This window comes from Limulus polyphemus, unplaced genomic scaffold, assembly GCF_000517525.1.
Source record: "Limulus polyphemus unplaced genomic scaffold, Limulus_polyphemus-2.1.2 Scaffold582, whole genome shotgun sequence".
Classification (NCBI taxonomy): Eukaryota; Metazoa; Arthropoda; class Merostomata; order Xiphosura; family Limulidae; genus Limulus; species Limulus polyphemus.
In genome coordinates, this window is record NW_013666192.1 from 231,374 (window position 1) to 254,967 (window position 23,594).

At 32.2% G+C, this 23,594-nt stretch overlaps 1 protein-coding gene across 1 annotated transcript in view; it reads left to right on the plus strand.

Annotated features, from left to right (window-relative positions):
* LOC111085734 (Down syndrome cell adhesion molecule-like protein 1 homolog) overlaps positions 1-23,594 on the plus strand; it is a 148,184-nt gene that overhangs the window by 123,515 nt on the left and 1,075 nt on the right. Inside the window, exons 14-21 of the mRNA XM_022385712.1 lie at positions 262-332; positions 9,537-9,774; positions 10,733-10,831; positions 11,303-11,488; positions 13,477-13,773; positions 15,265-15,450; positions 19,887-20,069; positions 21,509-21,663. Of these exons, the coding sequence (XP_022241420.1) occupies positions 262-332; positions 9,537-9,774; positions 10,733-10,831; positions 11,303-11,488; positions 13,477-13,773; positions 15,265-15,450; positions 19,887-20,069; positions 21,509-21,663 (1,415 nt within the window). The remainder of the gene's footprint in view (positions 1-261; positions 333-9,536; positions 9,775-10,732; positions 10,832-11,302; positions 11,489-13,476; positions 13,774-15,264; positions 15,451-19,886; positions 20,070-21,508; positions 21,664-23,594) is intronic.

Below are 23,594 nucleotides of genomic sequence, written 5' to 3' on the forward strand. Positions count from 1 at the left end.
ATATATGTGCTTGTAGAATACTTTTATTTCTTTCATTTGTGTTACATTTGATTAATATCTATAATGTATTCAATACATTTATAATGTTGCTTCATTATGATCGTGACATAATGTGATGCCATTCTTGTACTTTTCTACAAGAACTATCATAAATGAACATTAAAATATGTATATTCTTAAATATGTTTCATTAAAAGTTTCAGTTGAAACTATAGAATCTTAGAAATGACTACTTTTACAATCACTCCATTTTTGCACCAGCTCCTGGAGGTCCACCTTTGGAGGTTCAAGCCACAGCAACAGGACCGAATTCTATTAAAGTCTCGTGGAAGGTAGTATCTTTATATCAGTTTAGCAGTCTTCTATCGACGCAACTTAACGCTCTGTTACCCAATACTAAGAATTTCTTATGTATTTATCACTCATTATTCATATATATATATTCAAAAATCTTGTTGTTTGTTTTTCTTTTCATAACAGTAAGGTCACTCATAGGACGATGGTAAATGTATGGAATATTAACATTTATATGTCATTTTCAGGTGATTTTATATGAGTAGTCTGATTGAGAAAGTACGTAGTCAGAGCAATACATTTTAAAAATTGTCATGGTACATTTAGTTACATGTTGTCATTTTATGCTGTTTTTAAATTATGTTAATAAATTAAACGTTTGTCTCTTTTGCTCCTTCGTTTGAAAAATTAAACTCGTATAGTTTTGAGCAACTCAAAGGATAAACTTAAATGTTGTATGATTTAGAGCTACTGAGACACATCAGTAATAATGGTGGAAGAGAACCAAGAATGTTCATTACCTTAATGTTAATACAGATCAAAAGTATTTCTGTAAAGATTAATAAATAATCCTTTTAGTAAAATTAACAAGAAAAAATTTCAAGGCATTTTTTTTTAAACGTAAAGCTAGAAAAGTTTAATTTAATTTATAAATTTATCATAGTAAAGTTATGTTATATTTTTTAGTACAGGAAAGTTTGTTCTGTTATTTATCAACAATCTACATGACGGGCTATATACGTTATGTCCACCACTAGAATAGAGCTCCAAATTTTAGCGTTTTAAGCCCTCGTGCCTACTACTGAGCCACTGAGGGCGATGCAAAAGGAAGTAAATCGATAACTGAAAATTCTTTAGTCTAACAGGAAGACAGAGCTAGACTTATTAATTGCTACTTTGTGAGAGGCTTTATAGTGTTGTATTATTTACTTCGAGGAGTATTTTACCAACAAATACAAATTAATATTTGAACTACATAGTACAAGTAGTATGCCATTTATTTCAAACACGTTGTCTTTAAAAATCCAGCTAGTTTACAATTTCTTGGTCAGTTAGTTCTAAACCCTATTTCAATATATGCTGGATAGATAGCGATCAGCTAAGAAAAGATAAATTCAGTATATAAGATTTCCAGTGGAATAAATCTAAGGCAAGAGTGAAAGTGAGCAGATATATGAATAATTTTGTAAAGTAGAAGAATTTGTCTGTCTTTTTCAGTTAAGCACAAAACTACACAATGGGCTATCTCTGTTGTGCCAATCGCGAGTTTTTAGCTTTATTTGCCTTCAGACATACCACTGTGCCACTGGGTTGCAAAGTAGCAGAAACAAATATATTTGCAAAAAATAATACATAAGTAAGTAGAAATTTTAAAAAGTCAAGCAAACTGTTCTTATAAATTACAGGGAATGGAAAAAAAGGATTATTAAAAGAAAAGAAGGTAAAATAAAAACAGAAACCAAAAAAGAAAGCAATTATTAAACATTTAACATTTAACTAAATAAAACCTACTCTCCAAATTATATGGGACAAATAGTCGTTTATAATGCGCGCAAATCACAAGCAGCTGAAACAGACAAGAGAGGGATTCAAGCTGAAACAGAAGAAAACGTGACTATAATTCAGTAAGATGAGAAGCATTCTTTCTGGGCCTGGCATGGCTAGGTGGTTAGGGCACTCGACTCGCAATCTGAGAGTCGCGAGTTCGAATCCCCGTCCCACCAAACATGCTCGCTCTTTCAGCCGTGAGGGTGTTGTAATGTGACGGTCAATCCGTTAGTAAAAGAGTAGCCCAAGAGTTTGAGGTAGGTGGTGATGACTAGCTGTCTTCCCTCCAGTTTTTCACTGCTAAATTAGGGACGGCTAGGGAAGAAAACCTTCGTGTAGCTTTGCACGAAAAAATTCAAAACAAACAAACAAACATTCGCACCTATCCTTGTGTTTATCCCCACCCTTCTCCCCGGTTTTATCTTATCTCTACATTTTCACTAGCCAAGGCAGTTTGTTTTATCAACTTTACAAGAAGAAAAGAACTGATGAATTTAACAATTTTAACAGTGAAGGGATTGATAGGAAATGTGAATAAATAGTGTTTTGGACAATATAACATTATTAAACTTTACTATTTCATCTCAAGCCTTTAGAACACAGCAGACTTACCTTTGCATGTTGAATCCATAACAACTGCCATTAGATAACAGTCTGAGATTACCAACATTTCAACTAATTTTTTATTCGCGTTTGATTAAAACTGTTAAGAGTTTGTTTGTAAATCGACCAAACATTACAATGTAATAATCAATGTATATACAACCACAACAGACACTTATACAGAGGTTTAAGTAAATTATATTAAAACGAAGAAACTTTGTAGAATGGACGGCAACTGCCTGTTGTAGAGGATGATGTTTCGAAACGTCAACCTTTACAACTGGCAGTTGCCGTCCATTTTACAAAGTTTCATCATGAATACTCTGCCTAAACAAGCTATCGAAGAATATATCAAAACGATTTTGAATATGCAAATCAGCAAGTTATTTGAAAATCACAGTTGACTGAAAGTCTCGATGAAACCCCATGTACCAGAACTACATTTTGACATTACTTGGCGTTTTGTAGCTAGTGCTATGCCATCGAAAATTGATCATTTCTAGGAAGATGTGTAAAAGCCTTTTTCTGTGCAAAATATTTTTACTTTCACATCGTAAAAATGTGTTACAGTCGGGTATTTTTAGTTTCCAAGATAGTTATATCCCGTTTACTTAACGGCTTTTAAAAATTAAGGAATAAGGATCAACTTGGGGTACAAAGACTACCCAGAAAGAGACCTGCGACAAGTCATGGTAAGCAAAGTGCAGTGTATTGTAATAGTTGAGACTCTACAAACATAAAGGTAAGTGGCAAAAGTCGCCCACGTGCTCCAAGCAACAGTGTACGACATAATTAAGAAGGATCTCCCCTGGAAAAGCAACACAAGCCAACTGTTACATATCTCAGGCTGCTGGAGAATGAAACGGAGATTATGCTATTTCTGTGCAATATGTCTGTTGAAATGGGCGCTTGGAAATAGTTATCATCATACACCAATTGGCTAATGGAAAGCATGCAGGGAGAGGTGGGGTGTTTTGATATGATAAGCTTTACAATCGAAAACACGTTATAAAGCTATTGTACAGATACATGACTCTTAGATAAAACATGGCCAGACTTAGTGACAAGGACTGTAACAACGTGGGAGGCTCCAGTATCATTTTAATGCAACGCACTTCTTTTTCTGAACTTTTTTTTCTAGGAAAGTAAAAAATGTTATTTGAAATGCACACCAATTCATGTCCTGTTTTTACAGAAACTTGTTACCATACTTTCGAGATAGAAAAATATTTCATTGTTCCCATTTTTGCTTTGCATACAGACTCGTGCTTTTGCCTGAAAATAATCTGTAAAAAAGCGAAGAATCTGGTATCAAATTATGTATTAAACACAGGATGTGAGTTGTGTAAAAGAAGCGTGGATTTGAGTGTATTACACTTCAACAAAAGTTTTTCAGAAATCTGGATGGAAGATGAAGCATCAAAGCTAAGAAAGCTGCTAAATGTTACGTGCAAAGTAGAATATGGATTCTCAGCATTCATTTATAAAATATTTAGAGAACTAGCCTTAGATTCAGAGTTATGAAGCAATACAATGTTCACGTATACATGCATAGTTGAATAAGAAACCTATATGCACAACACTAAAAGATGTTTTTAAAGCATCCAATATTGAAATGGACGGCCAAAGAATACAACTTACTCTAATGCAATTAACAGTAAGAAACATGAATCTATTTTGACGAAGTTACGATCCCTTTTTAAGCATAAGGATATGATATGTGAAGCCATACTAATATGAAACATATTTGGTAAAAATATACAGATAGTTTACGGACTTACAACGCTAAATTCCAGGGTTCGATTCCCGCGGAGGGTAGACTGCAAATAGCCTATTGTGTAACTTTGTGCAAACACCTTACACTTCTTTTCCTTCGTTTAACATATAGGGGTCTATTGTCGAAACTTTTATAATAATAAAGGACAGAGAAACAAGCATAAGGCTAGAAACACTGGTAGTGAAAGCATCTTTTAAATGTTTATCATTGCATTACGTGGTAAAGCATTACACATTTTCGTAGATCATTCATGTTAAGTTGTTTAGAGTGTCCCGTGTTTCTCTACCTTTTGTCTTATGCGTTTCATATTAGTATGGCTTCACATATCATATAGATCATTCATTTTAAGTTGTTTAAAGTTCCCGTGTTTCTGTACCTTCTGTCTCATACGTTTCATGTTACCCTTAAAACTTTTTCTACACGGTAGTAGTTAAAAATTATTGAGCCTTATTAATTCAACTATAGTATTTATATAAGCCTTATTATATGTATAATGTTAAAAGTCACATGTAATTATACAAACATAAAAGTATACAATTTATTTCTAAAGCTTCAATAAGAATATTTCACTTTTTGTTTGTTCCAAACATTTAATATTCTATTTTGTTATAACTTTAAAAAAAAGAAGAAAAAACCTGTATACTTCTGTAGTTGTTATAACTTCGCACCAATATTACAATTACAGCTTCTCTATCTTGCATCCTTTACATGTTTATACCAAAGCAAAACATTTAGTATAATGAATAAATTAAAGTAGACCTATTTATTGAGAAATTTCATTTACGTATTATAAAATACGTTTAAGTCCCAATTCCTTTTAAATATGAATTAAACTCTAGTTAGTATATCAAAGAGAGAATTAATATTATGATTTCTAAGTAATCCAGAGGGGTACAGTTTATCATCACCATCTAGCTTTACAGAATACACGTATATTATTAAAAGGCAGGTGTCGCTTAATAGTTAGCGTACCGGACTGTGGATCCTAGGCATCATGGTTCGCGTTCCGTTGTCACAAAATCGTACTTCTCACTTTGAGGCTGTGAGCTCGTTATACGAGTGACGGACAAATCTCACTATTCGATTAGAGAAGCCCAGTAATTTTCGGTAGGTTCTGTTTTCTAGCTATCTTCCTTCTAGTCTAGCGGTTCAAAATTATGAGGGAATGGTATGTGCAAATCTCTGAAAGAAAGAAACTTTTTACTGAGCTGAGGGTTGCCAACATTGAAAATAGAACAGGATCATACAATATTAAACAAATTAACTTATAACAATGATACTGTTATAATTTCTTCTTTTCTGTGTTTGTTTACATGTTCACAAGTTTCCATTAAAGAGACTTGTAATGTCTCTTTTCATCGTCTATTCTCATAGTATGTCTCACGGTCTAGAGAAGGAACAACGAATCAGGGTTGGTCTTTATAGTTTAAATTACGATATAAAAGATAATAATAAATATTTTATAAAAATACACACGATACAGGTTAAATTTAAAACAATGTAAATGATAACTTTTTAAAGTGAAAAGAAATCAAAATAGTTGTGATACAATTTAGAAAAATCAAACCTGTTGATTAAAAACTTTTTTAAGTTAATACCATTGTAAAAAAAGCGTTTTTGGTGTATAAAACCTGTGTTTATCCCTTGTTTTATGTGATTTTGCCATTGTTTGTCTTGATGCTGTATTCCAAAGTGTGAAGTCAAGATGGTAACCACTGTCTTGAAGTATTGTGACTATTTCAATGTTTTTTAAGTAAATATTAATGTTTATCTCATTAGGGATGTATTGGATTATACGTGGTCTAATGTTATTGGTCAATCGACTAGAGAATTATAAACCTATGCGTAAATTTGTAAGTGTATGAAAGTTTGGAAGTAGTAGGCTCATTATATCCATGAGAGACACATTGTTTCCCCTCGTTACTTACATGGTATCAATTACATCTTTGTTTATCCAAACTTATGAATGAACCTGGTATGTACAGATAAAAATGTTGTAGAATTGTGCACGCAGAACAAACACACAAAACTTTGTCATTGCGTTCTATTACAGCACGATGATAAAGCAGTTAAAATAGACACGTTACCTTTATGGTTGTGCGGAATGCTATCTACTGACGTTGATTTAATACGGATTTATCTGTTATTGTGTTGAACAATCATCACTATGGATCATCGTTTCACTCAGCTTGAGTATCAGTTGTTTATGCCATTTCTGTCTTTTATTAATTTTGCTTGTCTCCAGTCTCTCTACGTCTAATGTTATTATATCTGCCCATCTGTTGTTATCACATGTATCCTGAAGATTGCTACAGTTACTATATTTTCATTGGCTAAGATTAATTTGCGCTGTCTCCCACAAGAAGACTTCCCGTTTGCCATTCTTAGAGCCTCTAATTATTTATCTTTTAATCTTATATCCCACATCTTCTGAAAGTAACTTTCTGAAACAAGAGGTAAGTAGGGAAAAGACTGATGCTCTTGATTTACCATTGCCTGGGTTAAGCTATGTATGTCATATAAAACATAGCTCCAACAATAGATGTAATAGCAAAAAATGTGTATAAATATGTAAATAACTCACATAATCATTTGACACAACTCTGATTTCCTCTATAAGTTCATTTATATAATAAATTACGATTAAGGCTAAGTATGCTTGTATTAAGATGAAATATCGCATAGTCCACAGTCAGAACTATCTATGCCCGTCAGATGTAACATAGACTTCTGTCAAACCCTAAAAATACAGTTACATTTATGGATTAAAATCACGTGAATCGAATAGCGTCCAACGCTCATGTTCCATCGATTATACAATTAATACGATACCAATATTGTGTAAGTATCATAGCAAGATACATCAATAAATTTTGAATTTAGATGCTATTCTTTTACCTGAATTTCATGTTACAAAAATTATTTGCATATTCAAAATTGTATGTTTACTTATTTATAAATAATACTAGTTTTCTCTGTTTATCTTTAACTCTTTCACTGTCAGGTTTATACATAAACAACTTTAAAGAGCCAGGATTAAGGTTAGATACAAAACAAAAAAAACAAGTGTTTTATTATTTCATTACTTATCTGAGAATGGAATCTGGTGAATTTTGGGAAATCTGAAGGGTCTTACCTTTTCTTCATGATAATCCAAAAATTCAAACTCATATGGCCATGCTGTACTTGGATATATGTGCACATAGCAGTGAAAGAGCTAAATGACTTGTTTGTATACCTTTTCCTACTAGAGCAGCACACGTATTGTGTAGGCCCGGCATGGTCAGGTGGTTTGGGCGCTCGACTCGCAATCTGAGGGTCGCGGGTTCAAATCCCCGTTCCACCAAACGTGCTCGTCCTTTCAGCCGCGGGGCGTTACAATATGACGGTCAATCTCACTATTCGTTGGTGATGACTAGCTGCCTTCCCTCTAGTCTTACACTGCTAAGTTAGTGACATATATATGTTTGTGTAATATTACATACATAATTTTATTTACACGACTGACCAGAAAAATTTGGTGAAATCATTCATTCCTGTTTAAAATACATCTAAAACCCGAGCAGTAATTCATGGACTAAACGATAATGATGATAATTTTGTTTACATATTTATGTGGTGGGATAAACTGCAATAGTGATGACAGTTTTGTTTACATATTTGTTATGTGACTCATATGTAACTAATGGCTCTGCAATTTACAAGTGCTAGGCTCACAAGCAAGTTACCCCCTCCCCTGTAGCTTATTGGTAAGTCTGAAATCATGACGTTAAAAATCGGGTTTCAATACCCGTGGTAAGCACAGCACATATAGCCCATTGTATAGCTTTCTACTTAACAACAAATAAACAAGCAGTTTGGTGCACAAACACTTTAGAAAAAGTGAATTTTAAAAGCCAAAAGGAATCTATATGGACTTAATCAGTAATTATATGATTAATTAATTTTGTCCATTGCTTTTGCAATATCTGTTTTGTTATATCAGATGCTAATTTCCAAATAAAAAACATGTTGAAAGAGGCAATGCCCTTCAGAGATCTACATTACAACCAATCCCTAAATAATTCATTTTCTTCAGACAAAAACAAAAACATACGTTTATGTCTATCTCGAAAGGTGTATATATGTATATATATATATATATATATATAGATAGATATTTGAAATAATTATGAAAACGCGCACATTATAGGCGTTACAAACAATGAGTAATTGATCAGTTTATCATTTGTATAAATACATTACAGAAAATACAAAAGAAAAACGAACAAGTTTTACAATGCATTGATACTTTGATTTAAACAGAGCAGCATGCCTTGTATTTTTGCTACTATAAGTTTATCAAAGCATGGTTATAAAAATGTTCTAAATGTCTTACGTTACTTCTCACAATTTGGCCAAGGTTTATGGTTGTAGTTTGACCTTCTTATTTTTAAATAAACCCATGTAACCTTAATAATATTGAAATCGGGACTTAATGCTCTGTAAGTAGCACCCTACTTAACTTTTCTCATTCCATTACTTGTCGCCTGATGCCCTTTTCAGCCTTTCGGTTTGGTTATCTCCCCCCCCCCCCTAATCAATTATTATGACTATGGAGTAGCTACAAATCCATTGAGGCTACTTCGTACTAATGTGTATCTTGCTGGATTTATAGCTAGGTCATTGACAAGTTCTCTACTGATTTTTGTGTATCACGTAAAGCACACATTAACATCACTTTGAAGAGTTTAGTTTTTCATCTGGACTGCTTCTATTATCAACAGTACTAGTTTCACTCTCTTTTCACAGTGTCCACACCGCTCTTACTTAAACATGAAATGTTACCTCTATCTGTTGCATGGAATAAAACTAAGCAGATGAAACTTTAATTGTAACACATTTGTCATGCGGCACTTATGCCGTGGGAGCTTTGAATGTGCTCATAATACTTATTGCTGTACTTTTCTGAGTATTATACTGGTGTGATACAGTCTGATTGGTTGGATGGCAGTCACCCACAGTTTGAACCGCCAATACGTGACTACTTTGGTGTAGTTCATTTTTGTATAAAAGAGAGAAAGCAATTTCGTTATTTTTGAAATTTATACCCAATTTATTTACTGTTCTGTAATTATTCCCAGTACAATAGATAGAGACACGCTCTGAATTAATTTATATCATTTTGTAATCTCATTTACAACATGAACAAAGAATAATGAAGTTCCTGCCTCACATACTCGCTAACCTCAGCCACCTACGTCATATAAGTACCTGTAAACCTACCTACACGTGATAGACATAACATTGAAAATGCTTTTGTTGTCATATCTAGCCTCCAGAAAAAAAGCTGTGGAACGGAAAAATCAAAGGTTACTACATCGGCTACAAGATAGTGTCCTCATCAGAAACTTCCATGTATAAAACCGTTGAGATTAAAGGTAATACAGAAATGGAATCCCACGTGACGAATTTGAAACGATCAACAAAATATGCCGTTTCTGTTCAAGCATTCAATGAAAAAGGACCAGGTCCGATGTCTGAGAATGTGATTATTGTAACTTTGGCTGATGGTAAGTAAGGTTTAAAATTACTTTTTTATTTTAGAAGGTAGGGTATTTATGAGGAATTATTATCCTAATAAAGTAATTTTCATAGGTCAAAAAACAGTCAAAAATTATAAACAACAGTCATATGTAATATATTATTTAGCATAATACACAGTATAGTTACTTTTAGAGGATTTTGAATAAATCGTAAAATTTCTTGTAAACTTGTGAATAACTTTGGGTTTTCAAACGCTAGAAATCACGATTGATGACTTATGAGTATTTAATATGCACGTACTTTAAAACATGCGTATTATTTTACTGCTTATTATACTGAATATTTATAAACAAGTATAGCGGAGTTATCCATTTTAAATTTAGTAAATCTGATATTGTATTATTTGTTTTTAACAGTTTCTTCTCTCCCTGTTTGTGAATTTGCAATAAAATGAAAAAGAAATCAAACATTTAAGTTTAATGCTTAAGAAGAAACTAAATAAGTTTCAGGAACTGAAAGAAATCCCTGATTTCTTGTGTAAGTTGTTGAGATGTAGAGTCTACTTAATACTAAAACAAATACCAGAGAAACATCTGCATAATGTATCATTTGTCACTTGCTGTTCTTTTTTTTTACTGCTCGATAAGGTCTTAGTATGTGTGATCTCTGTACTTTGTGTAACATAGAAACAAGTCTTGCCTGGTGTAGATTATGTAATGACGAAGGTTACTAGAGTAAAAATGGTCAGTAACCACCAGCGAAGTCCTGGATATTAATGAATGGATCGTTGAAATGATCTTACACGATGCTATATATATGCAAAGTTTAGTATGATGATATAGTACAGACTTTTATCACTGATGTTAAATTAGTAGAGCACTTTAATATCGTTTTATTCGTTCTGAATAAGTAACACAAAACCACGCAAATCTACAAATAAAATCAAAAGAGTGTTCGCTCCTGTGAGTATTTATATATATATAGTTCCTCCAACTGCTCCGGTGCTAAGCCTTCTCTCTTCCACATCCCAGTCTCTCACAATCTCCTGGATGGACAAGCAGAGATTCGGTAGTCCCGTAACAGGTAGGCTTCCATGGTTGGTGTTGTTTATTTTAGAGCAAAGCCGCATTGGGCTAGCTGCTGTGTCCACTTCGGTGAATCGAACCTCGGATTTTAGCGTTGTAAGTTCGTAGACTTACCGCTGTCCCACCGGGGAACAACTTCCATGAAATAGGAAGACATAATTATAAAGAAATAAACTGGAAAAGCAATATATTGTCTAAATATTGTTTGGTAGAGTAGCTTATTTTATTATATTAAAACTATTATATTCTATATTTAATTTCTGTCCAAAATAAACTATGATAACGAGTTTTTATGTTGTACATGAAACAATAAAAACTGTTTTAATATCAAATGTTGACTAGTACCATATATTGAAATAATTCTACAATAATGAAAACAAGTTACGTAATGGAAGTAATTAAATCAGATGCTTTAGATTGACACAGACGAATCATTACTGTTTGTTCAATAACCTCTTGTTTCTCTTAGAGTACATTCTGTACCAAAAGGAAGAGCATGGCAACTGGCTGAAAGTATCTCTTCGCTCTCAGGAGACAACTTATACAGCTAAAGGGCTCAAGTGTGGCTCCAAGTATCAGTTTTATGTCGTGTCTTTAAACAGTGTAGGAAGAAGCGAACCAAGTGAAATCTTTACTGGTCGAACAGATGGTGCTGGTATGTTAGTTCTTCCCTAGACCTTTTGGATATGAAAATAAATATTAATTATTTCACAAAAGTTACAAGTAAAAATTCACTTGAATAACAGTTCGATCCTTACTGCTAGGGGTAAGTGACTTTATGCTTGTTGCTATCCTTAAGTAAGTAAAGTCACCTGAAATTCGATGTAGAATGTGTCATATAAGATTACTGTCCAAACATAGGTATTTAAAAGTTATTTCTGTTGTTAAATGCAAAGATTTTGACAAAATTTTTGTCTTCTATACATCTATGTGTGAGTGTGTAACTGAAGATGAAAACATAAATAAATGTAAACAAGTTTACATGCAATTAAAACTGGAAGAAAAATAGCATTTTGAATAATTCACGTATTTTTAATAGCAGTTTAAAAAGAACGAACATGAAACAAAAGTGAAATGCTTGATACAATAAAGTTTAAATATATGAACTGCATTTGTTTTGTAAACTTACTATTTCCTAAATGATTAAAAAATGCATGAATAAAAAATGAATGTAATAGTTTATGCAAAGAGCTATCATGTTTTGATGGGAATAAGCTATTCCAGGCCCAATCTATTATAATTTAATTCAAGTTATAGGTAAAACTATGTAATGTATTATATCAGGTTTTGATTTATTAGTTACATGTCATTAGTGAGAATAATAGCTTCTGCTATACTTCTATGTTATTGGCCCTATTAGTTTCTTTAGTGTATTTTTGTCATTAATTTATTTGACGATAACCAACTAAAATCTGCATCATGTAACGATTGCTTCTTTCACTCGATATTATGAATTCATTTTAAATTTTTTTCACAGTTCCTTACTACCATTTAACATCACCTCGTAGAGGAAGGAAGTATTTTTTTTTACGGTCTTAACAAGAATTATGAAACTTTACAGAAATTAGATATTAGTTTTATGAAATTCACGACGTATGTGTGTACAGCGTTATCTAAACTTTCAAGTGAAAGATAGCACGAAAATATGCATTAAATAGATATTGAACTTTGTTTTTTAATGTAAGGTTACATTTACCAAGTGTAAATCCGAAACAGTTTTGTTTATTTATTAGTTTAAGAATTTTCGTGCAAAGGGCTATTTACAAATAGCAGTTCTTAATTTTGAATTGACAAGCTAGAGGGAAAGCATTTATTCAACGCTACTCTTATCTGATGGAATAGTGGGATTTTATCCAAAAGGGCGGAGCGCATATTAAAGAAAATGGGACGTTAACTATGATATACAGTTCGAGTACTCTGATGCTTTGGCCATGCCTGGCTCCTCTGAAGCACTAACAAATAAGCACGATATCTTGTGGAATTTGGTGTTAATTATGAAAACTGAAAGGACTTCAATGGCACATTTCTAGCTCATAAGGTGTAAATTTAACGCCTTTAAGCACACCTTAGTTGCAAATAAATGTAATACATTACGCTAGCTAAATTCCTGCTGTAAATACATTTAATTTTAAATTATGTGACATATATATGTTATTTAATTCAGTGGACGCAGCCTTTGCTAAATGTTATTTATAGTTAGACAAGAAAACAATATTTCGTATGAATAAATTGTTTGTAACCGTGTTCGTTTTCCCGGTGATGTTAGATTTAATTATGTTAATGACTTTTACCAGAAGAGTTGCTAAAAATATTTATAAAATTGCAACTAATAATAATTAACTTTAATTATGAGTGGCAGGCAAACCACAAGAAACCTTTGTGCCACTCTGCCTTAAGTCACTGGTTGAGTATCCTCGCTGTTAGCAACTATACCAGTGTTTAAAAGCGGCTAGAATGTATACCTCATACGTTTCATAATAGTCTTGTCATTTATTTTGTTATTAATCACAAGTTTATGTTCATGATATAGATTTAACCAAATAAGCCAATTTTTAATATTATTTCTTATTCCCTCTGCTTCTAATATTAGCATAATCTGTCACGTCTCTTATATCAATGATACAGATAGATGTTTATTTTTAGCTCCGTTATCACCTTCAAAAAATGACTTGATCTTCGCTGATACTACGACTGCTAGATTAAACTTTTTGTCATGGCAAAGTGGTGGTTGCCCCATTGAAAGCTTTTCAATAAAACTGAGAAGAAAACCTCTTTCTCACTGGACGACGATCAGAGAACGAGTATCAGCCAGCCAATTGCAATATACGATTCAAGAACTCTTTCCTGGAACGTGGTATGATCTTCAAGTTACAGCTTACAGTAGCGCAGGCGCAACAGAAGCTCAGTACGAATTCCAGACCTTAAATACCACATTTCTAGGTACGAAAACGGCATAAATTATATTTTAAGTAGATAATCAAAATATTTTTCACACAAAATATTTATATAACTTTAAGAAAGCTGTTGGTGTGAGTTATTAAACAAGTTATCGTATAGTATAAATAGTACCACAATGTAACTACTATAGTTACTGAAGTTACCTTGAAACAAAAGTTTGGGATTGGGTTAACTAACTTTTCTTACTCGGATTGTATTTGGTACTTTTGGCGTGGGCAGACACTGAACATATTGCTTTTGGTGTTTATCTGGTAAATTAATTTTCGATAAAAACTTTAATTCTAGGAAATTAGCATAATTGTACCTAAATTTTCCTTTTAGTAACCATAATATCACAAATTCTAATTAATCTTTATTTGTTTGAACAGTGTACATAGCTTGATTTTGTGGTATTCAAGTACCATATATCTTACTCTCCTACGTAAGTTTTGTGCCATGCATACTTAAACGTTTTATAAGTTATAATTCAGAAAAACTAAATAGGTTATGTGGTAATTTAACACTAGTTTCTACTTTCTGCAGCAGGGCTCGGTCAAGGAGGATATATTCTGTTTCTTTAGATAGTTGTATTGCATCACACATAATCTTGTGTGAGTTGGGCTGCTGTACTAGTGTGACATGGAGCAAAGATACTTTTGATACTGGTGGTACAACTTTATGATTGGTTAGCTTATGGTTAATGTGAAATGTGCGAGACGTTTTCGCGATTGTTCAACCAGATTCTTCTCTGAAAATAATAAAGCTAAATATATACTGTACAAGTGCCGTATTTATTTTAATATTTACAATTCTTGGCCTATTGATGGTGCGTGTACCGTTTCCTTTATGAGCTATTTTTCACTTTATTTTCAAGTAAAAGTTAATTTTAAATCTCAATTATTTAAATGCAGTTTATTTTATAATTTAATGTTTCCGCAAATCAATAGTCTCTCACTATTAATATGACCAGCCTTTCTCCCAGCTCATCTCCTCCTTCCTTCGAAAATAAAATGTCTATTTTTGTTTCATCTCCACAATTGTCTATTTCTCTCATTCCGTCTACAATAAATCATTACACTTGCTCTTTCAAACATAAGATCCGAGAACCTCTCGCTGTTGCGAAGGTTAAGTAAGTAGTTGTGTACTAGGTTTTTCATTGGAGTACCAACATTTTAATGATTAATGATGCTTGTTAAACATATGGTCTCAGAATTAATTTATCTTTCTACATTTTTTAATATTCCTAATATAGATTTAATCGAAAAGAGTTTAGATTAACACACGAAAATTATCAGTTAATATAATAAATCTTTAAATAACATAGAAACAGAATCTTGTAATTTTAGCACATTTTCTCTGCAATGAAGTTTGGTTCAAAAAATTCAACCTTGAGTTATATTTTCTATTTGTATAGTTATAGATAAAGCTCTGTTACTATCGTTATTGTCTTCACAGATTAATTAATTCGTTGGGAAACTTTTTTATTTAAATCAGAAGAACCTGTTCAAGAAATATTGACTATTTCTCCGAGATCTCAAGAAACTGACTTAAGCCTTCCTTTGTTCTGGGATATCACCATCATTGTTCCTGTTGCTACATCTGTGGTCATCATTATCATAATCATTGTTGTTGGTTGCGTTTTATATAATAAAAGAGATTTTCACCACAGTACAAGCAGTGGTAAGTACTGTTATATTGACTCATAGAATTTGAAGCCATTTAGAATTTCAGTTTGTTTGATTGTTTTTAAGCACAAAGACACACAATGAGCTATCTGTGCTCTGGCCATCGCTGGAACCAAGATTATAAGACCTGAACCACCGGAGCGCTAGAGTTTCAGTTGAAATCACTCCAAATGGTAAAAATTGGGATTTTTCTACATTTATATCCGAAACAGCTTCAAATACTATAAGAAGAATGAATTCCACAAAAACCATGAACATTTTAGTCTCTAAACTTTGTTCATTAAAATAAGTCGGAAAGACTATTTCAGTAAATGCGATCATCATTTTTTAATTTTATTATTGTTAAGATACGTGTTATTGATGAATAAGTTTATGAAATGGAACTGAACTAAAAGGTATTGTTTTCAGATAAAAATTATTGATTACGATTAAGCTAAGGTTCAAAACAAATACTAAGTACTAAATATTATCAAAACGTTATGCAATATCGAATATGATATTTTATTTCTTATCGCAGTTGCAAAAGTTATAAGTAATTACACAGTCCCAAAATGTATTTGTTATTGTTTTATTCATTCAGCGTCATATCATGCATAAAATGGCTCTTTATGAGGTTTATTATATGTTTCCATTATGAAAACAAGAAACTTTCAATTTCACTGTTATTGTAAAAGAAAAAATGAAATTACAATTGAAAAGACAACAACAATAAAATATTTATATCTATATGTATATAAACTACATATGTTGACCACAGTATAACACATTACGGTACGTTTAATTAAGCAGTAGACAAAATACAAATCAAAACAAAGAAATAAATCAACTTTCAAAACAAACACGTGATAGCCCTGTGAATTATGAACAAAGTTTGATTATTTCGTAAACAATGTTTGTACATTCAAAGCTTCTAAGTCTATGTTATAATTACTTCTCAGTCTATCCAATGCTTTTTTTTTCTGAGATAAAACAGAATTTGTGACAATAAGATCACAACTGTTAAAAACAGTAAACGAAAGTAATAAGACCTTTCTATTTTTTTAAGTAACTGCACTTAACAACAGCTTATAACACAACCATTCTCTGGTCTAAAAGTAAAAAAAAAAAAAAAAAGATCAAATCTGTCTAAGCTATTGTATCTCAACTACATTAGCCAAAATGAATAGTATACTAAAGGAATGATGCTAAGTACTTAAGATAGTGATGGTGGTGGGGGAGATATGTAGAATTTAACTTAAAATTTAGTTTCATGAGAAAAACCACCAAAAATAATATGAAAAACTTTTTGGGGCTAATAAGCATCCTAAAACTACGAAACCCAAAACTGGACATTTGCCCAAGAAGTCGGGAAACTTTATCATTCAGCTGCCACCAACCTGCAAATAAAACTTAACTGAGACGCTTTTTTTACAATACTAACAGAAAACTGCTGGGATTCGTGGAGTAGACATACACGAATTAAAAACGTCTTCCTCTTATTTAGTCCCACATAAGAACCTCTATGTATATGCTGGGATTCGTGGAGTAGACATACACGAATTAAAAACGTCTTCCTCTTATTTAGTCCCACATAAGAACCTCTATGTATATGCTGGGATTCGTGGAGTAGACATACACGAATTAAAAACTTCTTCCTCTTATTTAGTCCCACATAAGAACCTCTATGTATATGTTTCATTACACCCATTTATAAGCCATAAAACATTATGTAACAATACAATTCGTGTCTAATCAGAAGACGAGTTTGGAACCTGTATCTAAATAGTCTACGTTATAGCTGTCTTAGTTTTCAAAAGGTTCCGACAACATAATAGTTTCTATATCTAGTCAGCAAATGTTGATATAGTTTATTTTATCTAGCTTCGCAAAAGAGGGTTTTACAGTACTGAGTTGATCATGGAAACTTATTTTCAGTGAGAATCATACATATCTCATATGTTTAAAATTTAAGCATGAGCAGTTTGGTTGAATTCTCTGCCTAAAGAACAGAGAACAATAGATTCGGTGCATCTGTCGGAGTTAAATAAAGAAAATAGAGCTTGTTAGTTCATATAACTGTGGGATTCAAAATGCTAGAAAATTATGATATCCATAGTGTATGTAGGATCATATGGAAATTCCAAATACATATTTACACTTGGCATAACTAGAGAGTGCTGGGACAATTAAAGTGGTATGAGACGTATCTATGCTTACTAGCACAGACCCGCAAAACATTTATGGTCAAATTAGTATCTTTACTGCAACAGTACTTCTTTAAATACAGGATTTCTAGAATAATAATAAAAAAATATATATTCGCAGACACCGAAATATATAAGTACACTTGTCTTAGGCCTCGTATTAGTTAAACCTTTAATAAGTACGGCCTATATTCGATAAAGAGATAAATTAACAATGTAACGTTTTTAGTTTAATTAAGTCAAAACTTTACCGTACTTAATGCTATCAATAAATAAACTTATGTTAATGTACGACCTACGTTAGACCTTTTTAAAAGCTTTGATAACATTTTAATATGTTTTACAAATGCCTACTAAAGTATGTCCCCCGGTGGGACGTTAAAATCAGGGGTTTGATTCTCCTTGGGGGGCACACAGCAGATAGCACGATGTGGCTTTGCCATACACACATAGTGAAATACATTTACATCTGCCTTTTGTTTACATCAGTTGAAATCAAGTGCTTGCACATGCGCATTTAGGTAGTAAGGTGCCCGCGCATTATCAGGACAGATAAAAACTGAGTATTATTATAACAGATAATACACACACACACATGTATATACAAGATAATATGTATAAGAAACCAAAAGCAAGAATCAAAATAAATAATAAATACGAACATAAGTAAATCCAAAGGTAAGAGAGGATGATCATAGTACACAGTGTTAACCACACTTTTTAAAACATATAGAATTTGTATTTCAAAAATTATATTCGTCACATGTTCAATTAAAAATTAGAATATTACAGTTAATATGGACTCCACAAATGGAGGGAGGAGAGCTTATGCTTCGGATGGTGATAAACTCGTCTGGCATCTAAATAAGATAAACAGTTTTTGATTGTTTGTAGCTAAGCACAAAGCTACACAATGGGCTATTTGAGCTCTATCCATAACGGGTATCGAAACTCTAGCACGGTAAGTTCGCAGACATACTGCTGTGCCACTGGGGGGCACAGTTTCTGAATATGGACATTGTGTATATGTCTTTCATATAAAGAACATTTTGTTTAATTTCTTAGTTTCGAAATAATTATTTTAAGAACAAATAGAATCTTTAAGAGTTATGAATAGAGTTACCAGGTTTTCAGAGTGAAAAACTGAGACATTGTCTTTTCGTTACGGAGTAAACTGTAACAACTCTGAAAAGAGTTTAAGTTGCAATAACACATATCTTACCATTTTCTAAGCAATCTGTTTTTTATTGTATCACGTTTTAAATTAGACAAACAAAATTTATTAAAAGCTTGTCAAATTAACAAAAAATAAATAAAAACACGCTCAAGTTGTTTTGAACTTACTCAAAAACGTTGCTTTTTCGTTTTCTTTTTTTGTGGCTGAGCAGGTCTTCAATTCGCAATTCCTGCGGCTGCCCAATCACAGGTTAGGATAAGAAAACATAGCATAGGGAGGGAACTCTGTACTATGTAATCTATTTTTGCTAGTTGATTCTCCAAGTAAAACTTAAAGCAGCTGTGTACAACGAAAAAGGTACATATCAAATTCATATTGAGGTACAGAAAAACTGGGACAATAGAATACTCTTATTGTTTCTGGTCGAGACAAAAAATAAAGCTAAAAACTGGGACAATAGAATAGTTTTACTGTTTCTGGTCGAGACAAAAATTAGGCTAAAAACTGAGGCAATAGAATACTTTTATTGTTTCTAGTCGAGACAAAAAATAAGGCTAAAAACTGGGACATTAGAATACTTTTATTGTTTCTGGTCGAGACAAAAAATCAGGCTAAAACTGGGACAATAGAATAGTTTTGTGGTCGAGACAAAAATTAGGCTAAAACTGAGGCAATAGAATACTTTTATTGTTTCTAGTCGAGACAAAAAATAAGGCTAAAAACTGGGACATTAGAATACTTTTATTGTTTCTGGTCGAGACAAAAATCAGGCTAAAAACTGGGACAATAGAATAGTTTTACTGTTTGTGGTCGAGACAAAAATTAGGCTAAAAACTGAGCAATAAAATACTTTTATTGTTTCTAGTCGAGACAAAAAACAAGGCCAAAAACTGTGACAATAGAATGCGTTTATTGTTTCTGGTCAAGACAAAAAAATGGAACAATAGAATAATTTTACTGTTTCTGATCGAGACAAAAAAAAAGGCTAAAAACTAGGATTTCAGTAACCGTAGTTATAATCGTATTACTTTTTACAGTTTTATAGCAATTAAACATTTTTGTGTTTACTAGAGGGCTCCAGAAATTTGCAGCTCAAGTCCAGACAAGTTGCAGAAACAATGGTTTTAAAAGAAATTAAAGCGCCACCTAACCACGGTTGTTTGTCTACTGGAATTTCAAGTGATGACGGCACACAAAGGTCATCATCGTCTAGCCAATCACGTCCTGTGTCATCAATGATGGCATCTATTGGTGGTAAACAAAGTCTCCAGCTTCTTTTTTTTTTGTTAAATCTAATTAAATGATAATGTTCATGATTTTTAGTCAACACAAGATTTTTGTTTCGATTTTTCAGTATTACTTATGGTGCCATAATTTTAACATGTTCAGATGACAAGGTGCTGTTGGATCTTTAAAAGTGAATCGATATCGCAATTATCTAATAATATCTAGTAGCTTTTCGTATCCTTGATTTCAGTTCAAACAACACAACATTACCAATTAATGGTTTCATTTCTACCATCATGTGTCACATATTTTTTTAGATATGTCACGTTTTAATATTTAAATCTAAAAACATTCATTTTATTCTATAAATGGTAGTTAAAACAAGTATTTAACCCAGCTTTTAATTTAGCAATCCCTGTTGGCTTTGTCTACTTTTATAACTTCTCAAATACAGAAATGTCAATTAGTCTGAAACATGATATTCGACTCCATATTATTGTTTCTGGTTGATGATACTTTCATCTTTCTCTAGATGTTGCTAACTTTAAGAAAAAAAAACACAATAAAACAAGAACATTTCAATCACTAGCAAAGAAATTCGTAAAGTTGTATCTACTAGTCTACTACTATAAGTAACCTTGCAGTTGATTTAATCTGTTTGTTTTATAATACATTACACAAAACAATGTGTTATATATATATGATTTTTTATCAACGTCAACAAAAACGTTTTATACCTTACATCTAGGTCGATATATATTTGAACTTTATTAAATACCAGTGATTTAAGTTAAATATCCAAGACCAATTGAGTGTAAAGCATAATACATTAAAAGAAATGTTCTATTTTGTTTTCAGAACACCTAGCATTTTGAGAAATATTAGCTGTCACCAGTAGGAGTATGCTAGTGTTAAATTTCATAACTTAAATCAACTAGATCACATAACGCATTACAACAAATGGTGACGAAAAAATGTGAAAACTGTTTTGAAGGGAACGATGAATATAGTGTAATTTAATTCCTTCATCCATGTTACTGTTATTTTTATTTTGGCGATGGATCAGATAGAACAAACTTCAACAACAGCCTCTTTTGAAGAGAATTTTCTTGAAGCAAACAAACGTTGCTTGCCAGTTAATACCATGAATGCCATTTTAAGAAACGTGAAGTAACGGAAGTAACTTGAGACCTTTTTATGTTAATTATTTTGGCTATTTAAGGTTCTGTCTTTGTAGTGCTGGCTATGGCCACTTAAATGCTTCAGGTACGAAAGCTAGTGAAATGTATGATTTTGTCGAAGCTGAACTAAAAAATAAAATCTGAATAGTAACGTCAAACCATTTTGTGGTCACTTGTGAGTTAGTTTTGGTATTCTACTGCTGTCCATTAATAACTGTTGTTAGTTAAGAAAGCTTCTAAATCAATCTTTGTTTGTAATTAACTCTGAAAACCGTATTTCATCAGTTTTATTACCAGGAGACGATGAAGGGCATCCTTACGCTACTCCCTACGACACAATTCATGAATATCGTTTAGAAGAACCTGGAACATCCGGAATTCGAACCTTGAACCGAGGATGCCGTGACAGACGAGAGGATAATATTTACATCAGCAGGCAGGTAAATTTGTAATCACTAAGGTAAATAAAAATGTACTTTTGACAACATCTTAAGATGTAATAATATTATTTTGATAGTTACAGACAGTATTCCCGAACCTACACAGTTAAACAGATACTATTATAATTGTTACCATTTATTAGAACACATGCTTATCAATCAGCACATGATTGTTTAGTTCTAAACGACTGAATTATTTGTTGTGTTTCTATTAATTTCGTAAACATTTTCGGGTTCTTTACACAATAAATATTTATTATTTTGAGTTTGAATGCCGAGAGCTGGTGAAAGATAAACAAACACATAATACTGTAGATAAACTTTTGTCTATCATGATAATATCAGTTGACATGTTTTGTACCAAACGCTTGAGTAGTTATGATGTGTAACAAACAAAAGTTAGATCTGATATATTATTTTCAAACACCTTTGATTTGAAATCCATAGCAGACAAGACAATAGAAAGAACGTAACAAACAAGTATGTGCAATCTTGTGTGATATTTATTACAAAGATTAGATCTAATATGTTTGTTGATTTAACAAATTTAAATACACATTTTGGATCTTTATCATGGATTTAGATTATTATTATAACATTTATAGAAGTGTCCGCTTATTCTTTCGTCAGAGTGGTCAGATGTTGGACAGAATGATCAGATGTCGGGCAAACTAAAATATAAGATAAAAAACAAATTTATTAAAGCTGCTAGAAAAGTGAAAACTGACAAATTTTATTCCCAATAGAGCCATGGTTGTGGTAAGCCTACTTTTTAAAGTTTTTTGGTGCGGTGGGGCTTTTCAGTTTCTCTTTCATTTTGTGATGTTCCACTATAGTGACAAAACTACAGTAAATGGAACAAACTGTCAGAAGTCTTGACATCAGAGAAACTAGACTTGATACCGTTATCCATGAGTTAAGGATGAGACTAAACAGAACGCATGAATGTGTTGAAACAAGGTTTTCTTGTTTCAAATATCATGATAGTTTGTTCTATTCTCTAAGATTATTCACTAACATTCATCTAATTATGAAATAGTCCGTCAATGAAATTTTCTAGAAACTAGAATAAATAACATTGATGAATGACTGCTAACAAATATAATGTATTATTCCAGAAGCTTCTAAAACACTGGGAGAAATAGGAAGTGTTTGGCTGAAAATCTCTGGATGGTACAGTAAGATAAACAGGAATAGCCTCTAACCTATGTTGTGGCTACGTGCTAGTGATGTTGTAATTACTTGAATCTTAAATATTTCACTTCAAGTCAAGTGCTTTATGCTGTATAACTCTGTTATATTTTTTTAAATTATGGGTTTTTCGGGTTGGGTGAAAATTGTAACAGCACTCAATATACCACATAGCATTTTTAGTGTAAATAAGCTCGTTTTGAGCCACAAGATCATGTTATTGTAGCTAAAAGTGCGTGAAAATAAGTATGTGATACTTTAGTAATTAACTGAGCAAGTAACGCTTGTATAAAATTATAAAAGCAGATCTGTGTTAAAATGTAGAACAATAATGCCACTAATATTTGTTTACTACCACTTTTTGACTTAACAAATTTACTGTATCAAGTTATAAGGGCCAAATACCTTATTTTACTTCCGTTTGTAATCTGCTGAATTAAAGCCCAACAAAACATTATTATTATTTTGTTGTTGTTTATTGTTAAACAAAAATCTATACAATGGGATATCTATGCTCTGCTCTTCACAGTTACCATAATCCAATCTACACCGTTATAAGTCTTCAGACTTATCGTAGAGTACATCTAATGTAATTAAACGTTTCAAAATTGTGATTAAGAAGTTCGTTTTGTTAAGAAATTTATACCCGTAATTATGTTGTAAATATAACTATTGCTTCCAAACAGTGCTATATATATATATATATATATATATATATTGTTCTATATTGTTACTAATTA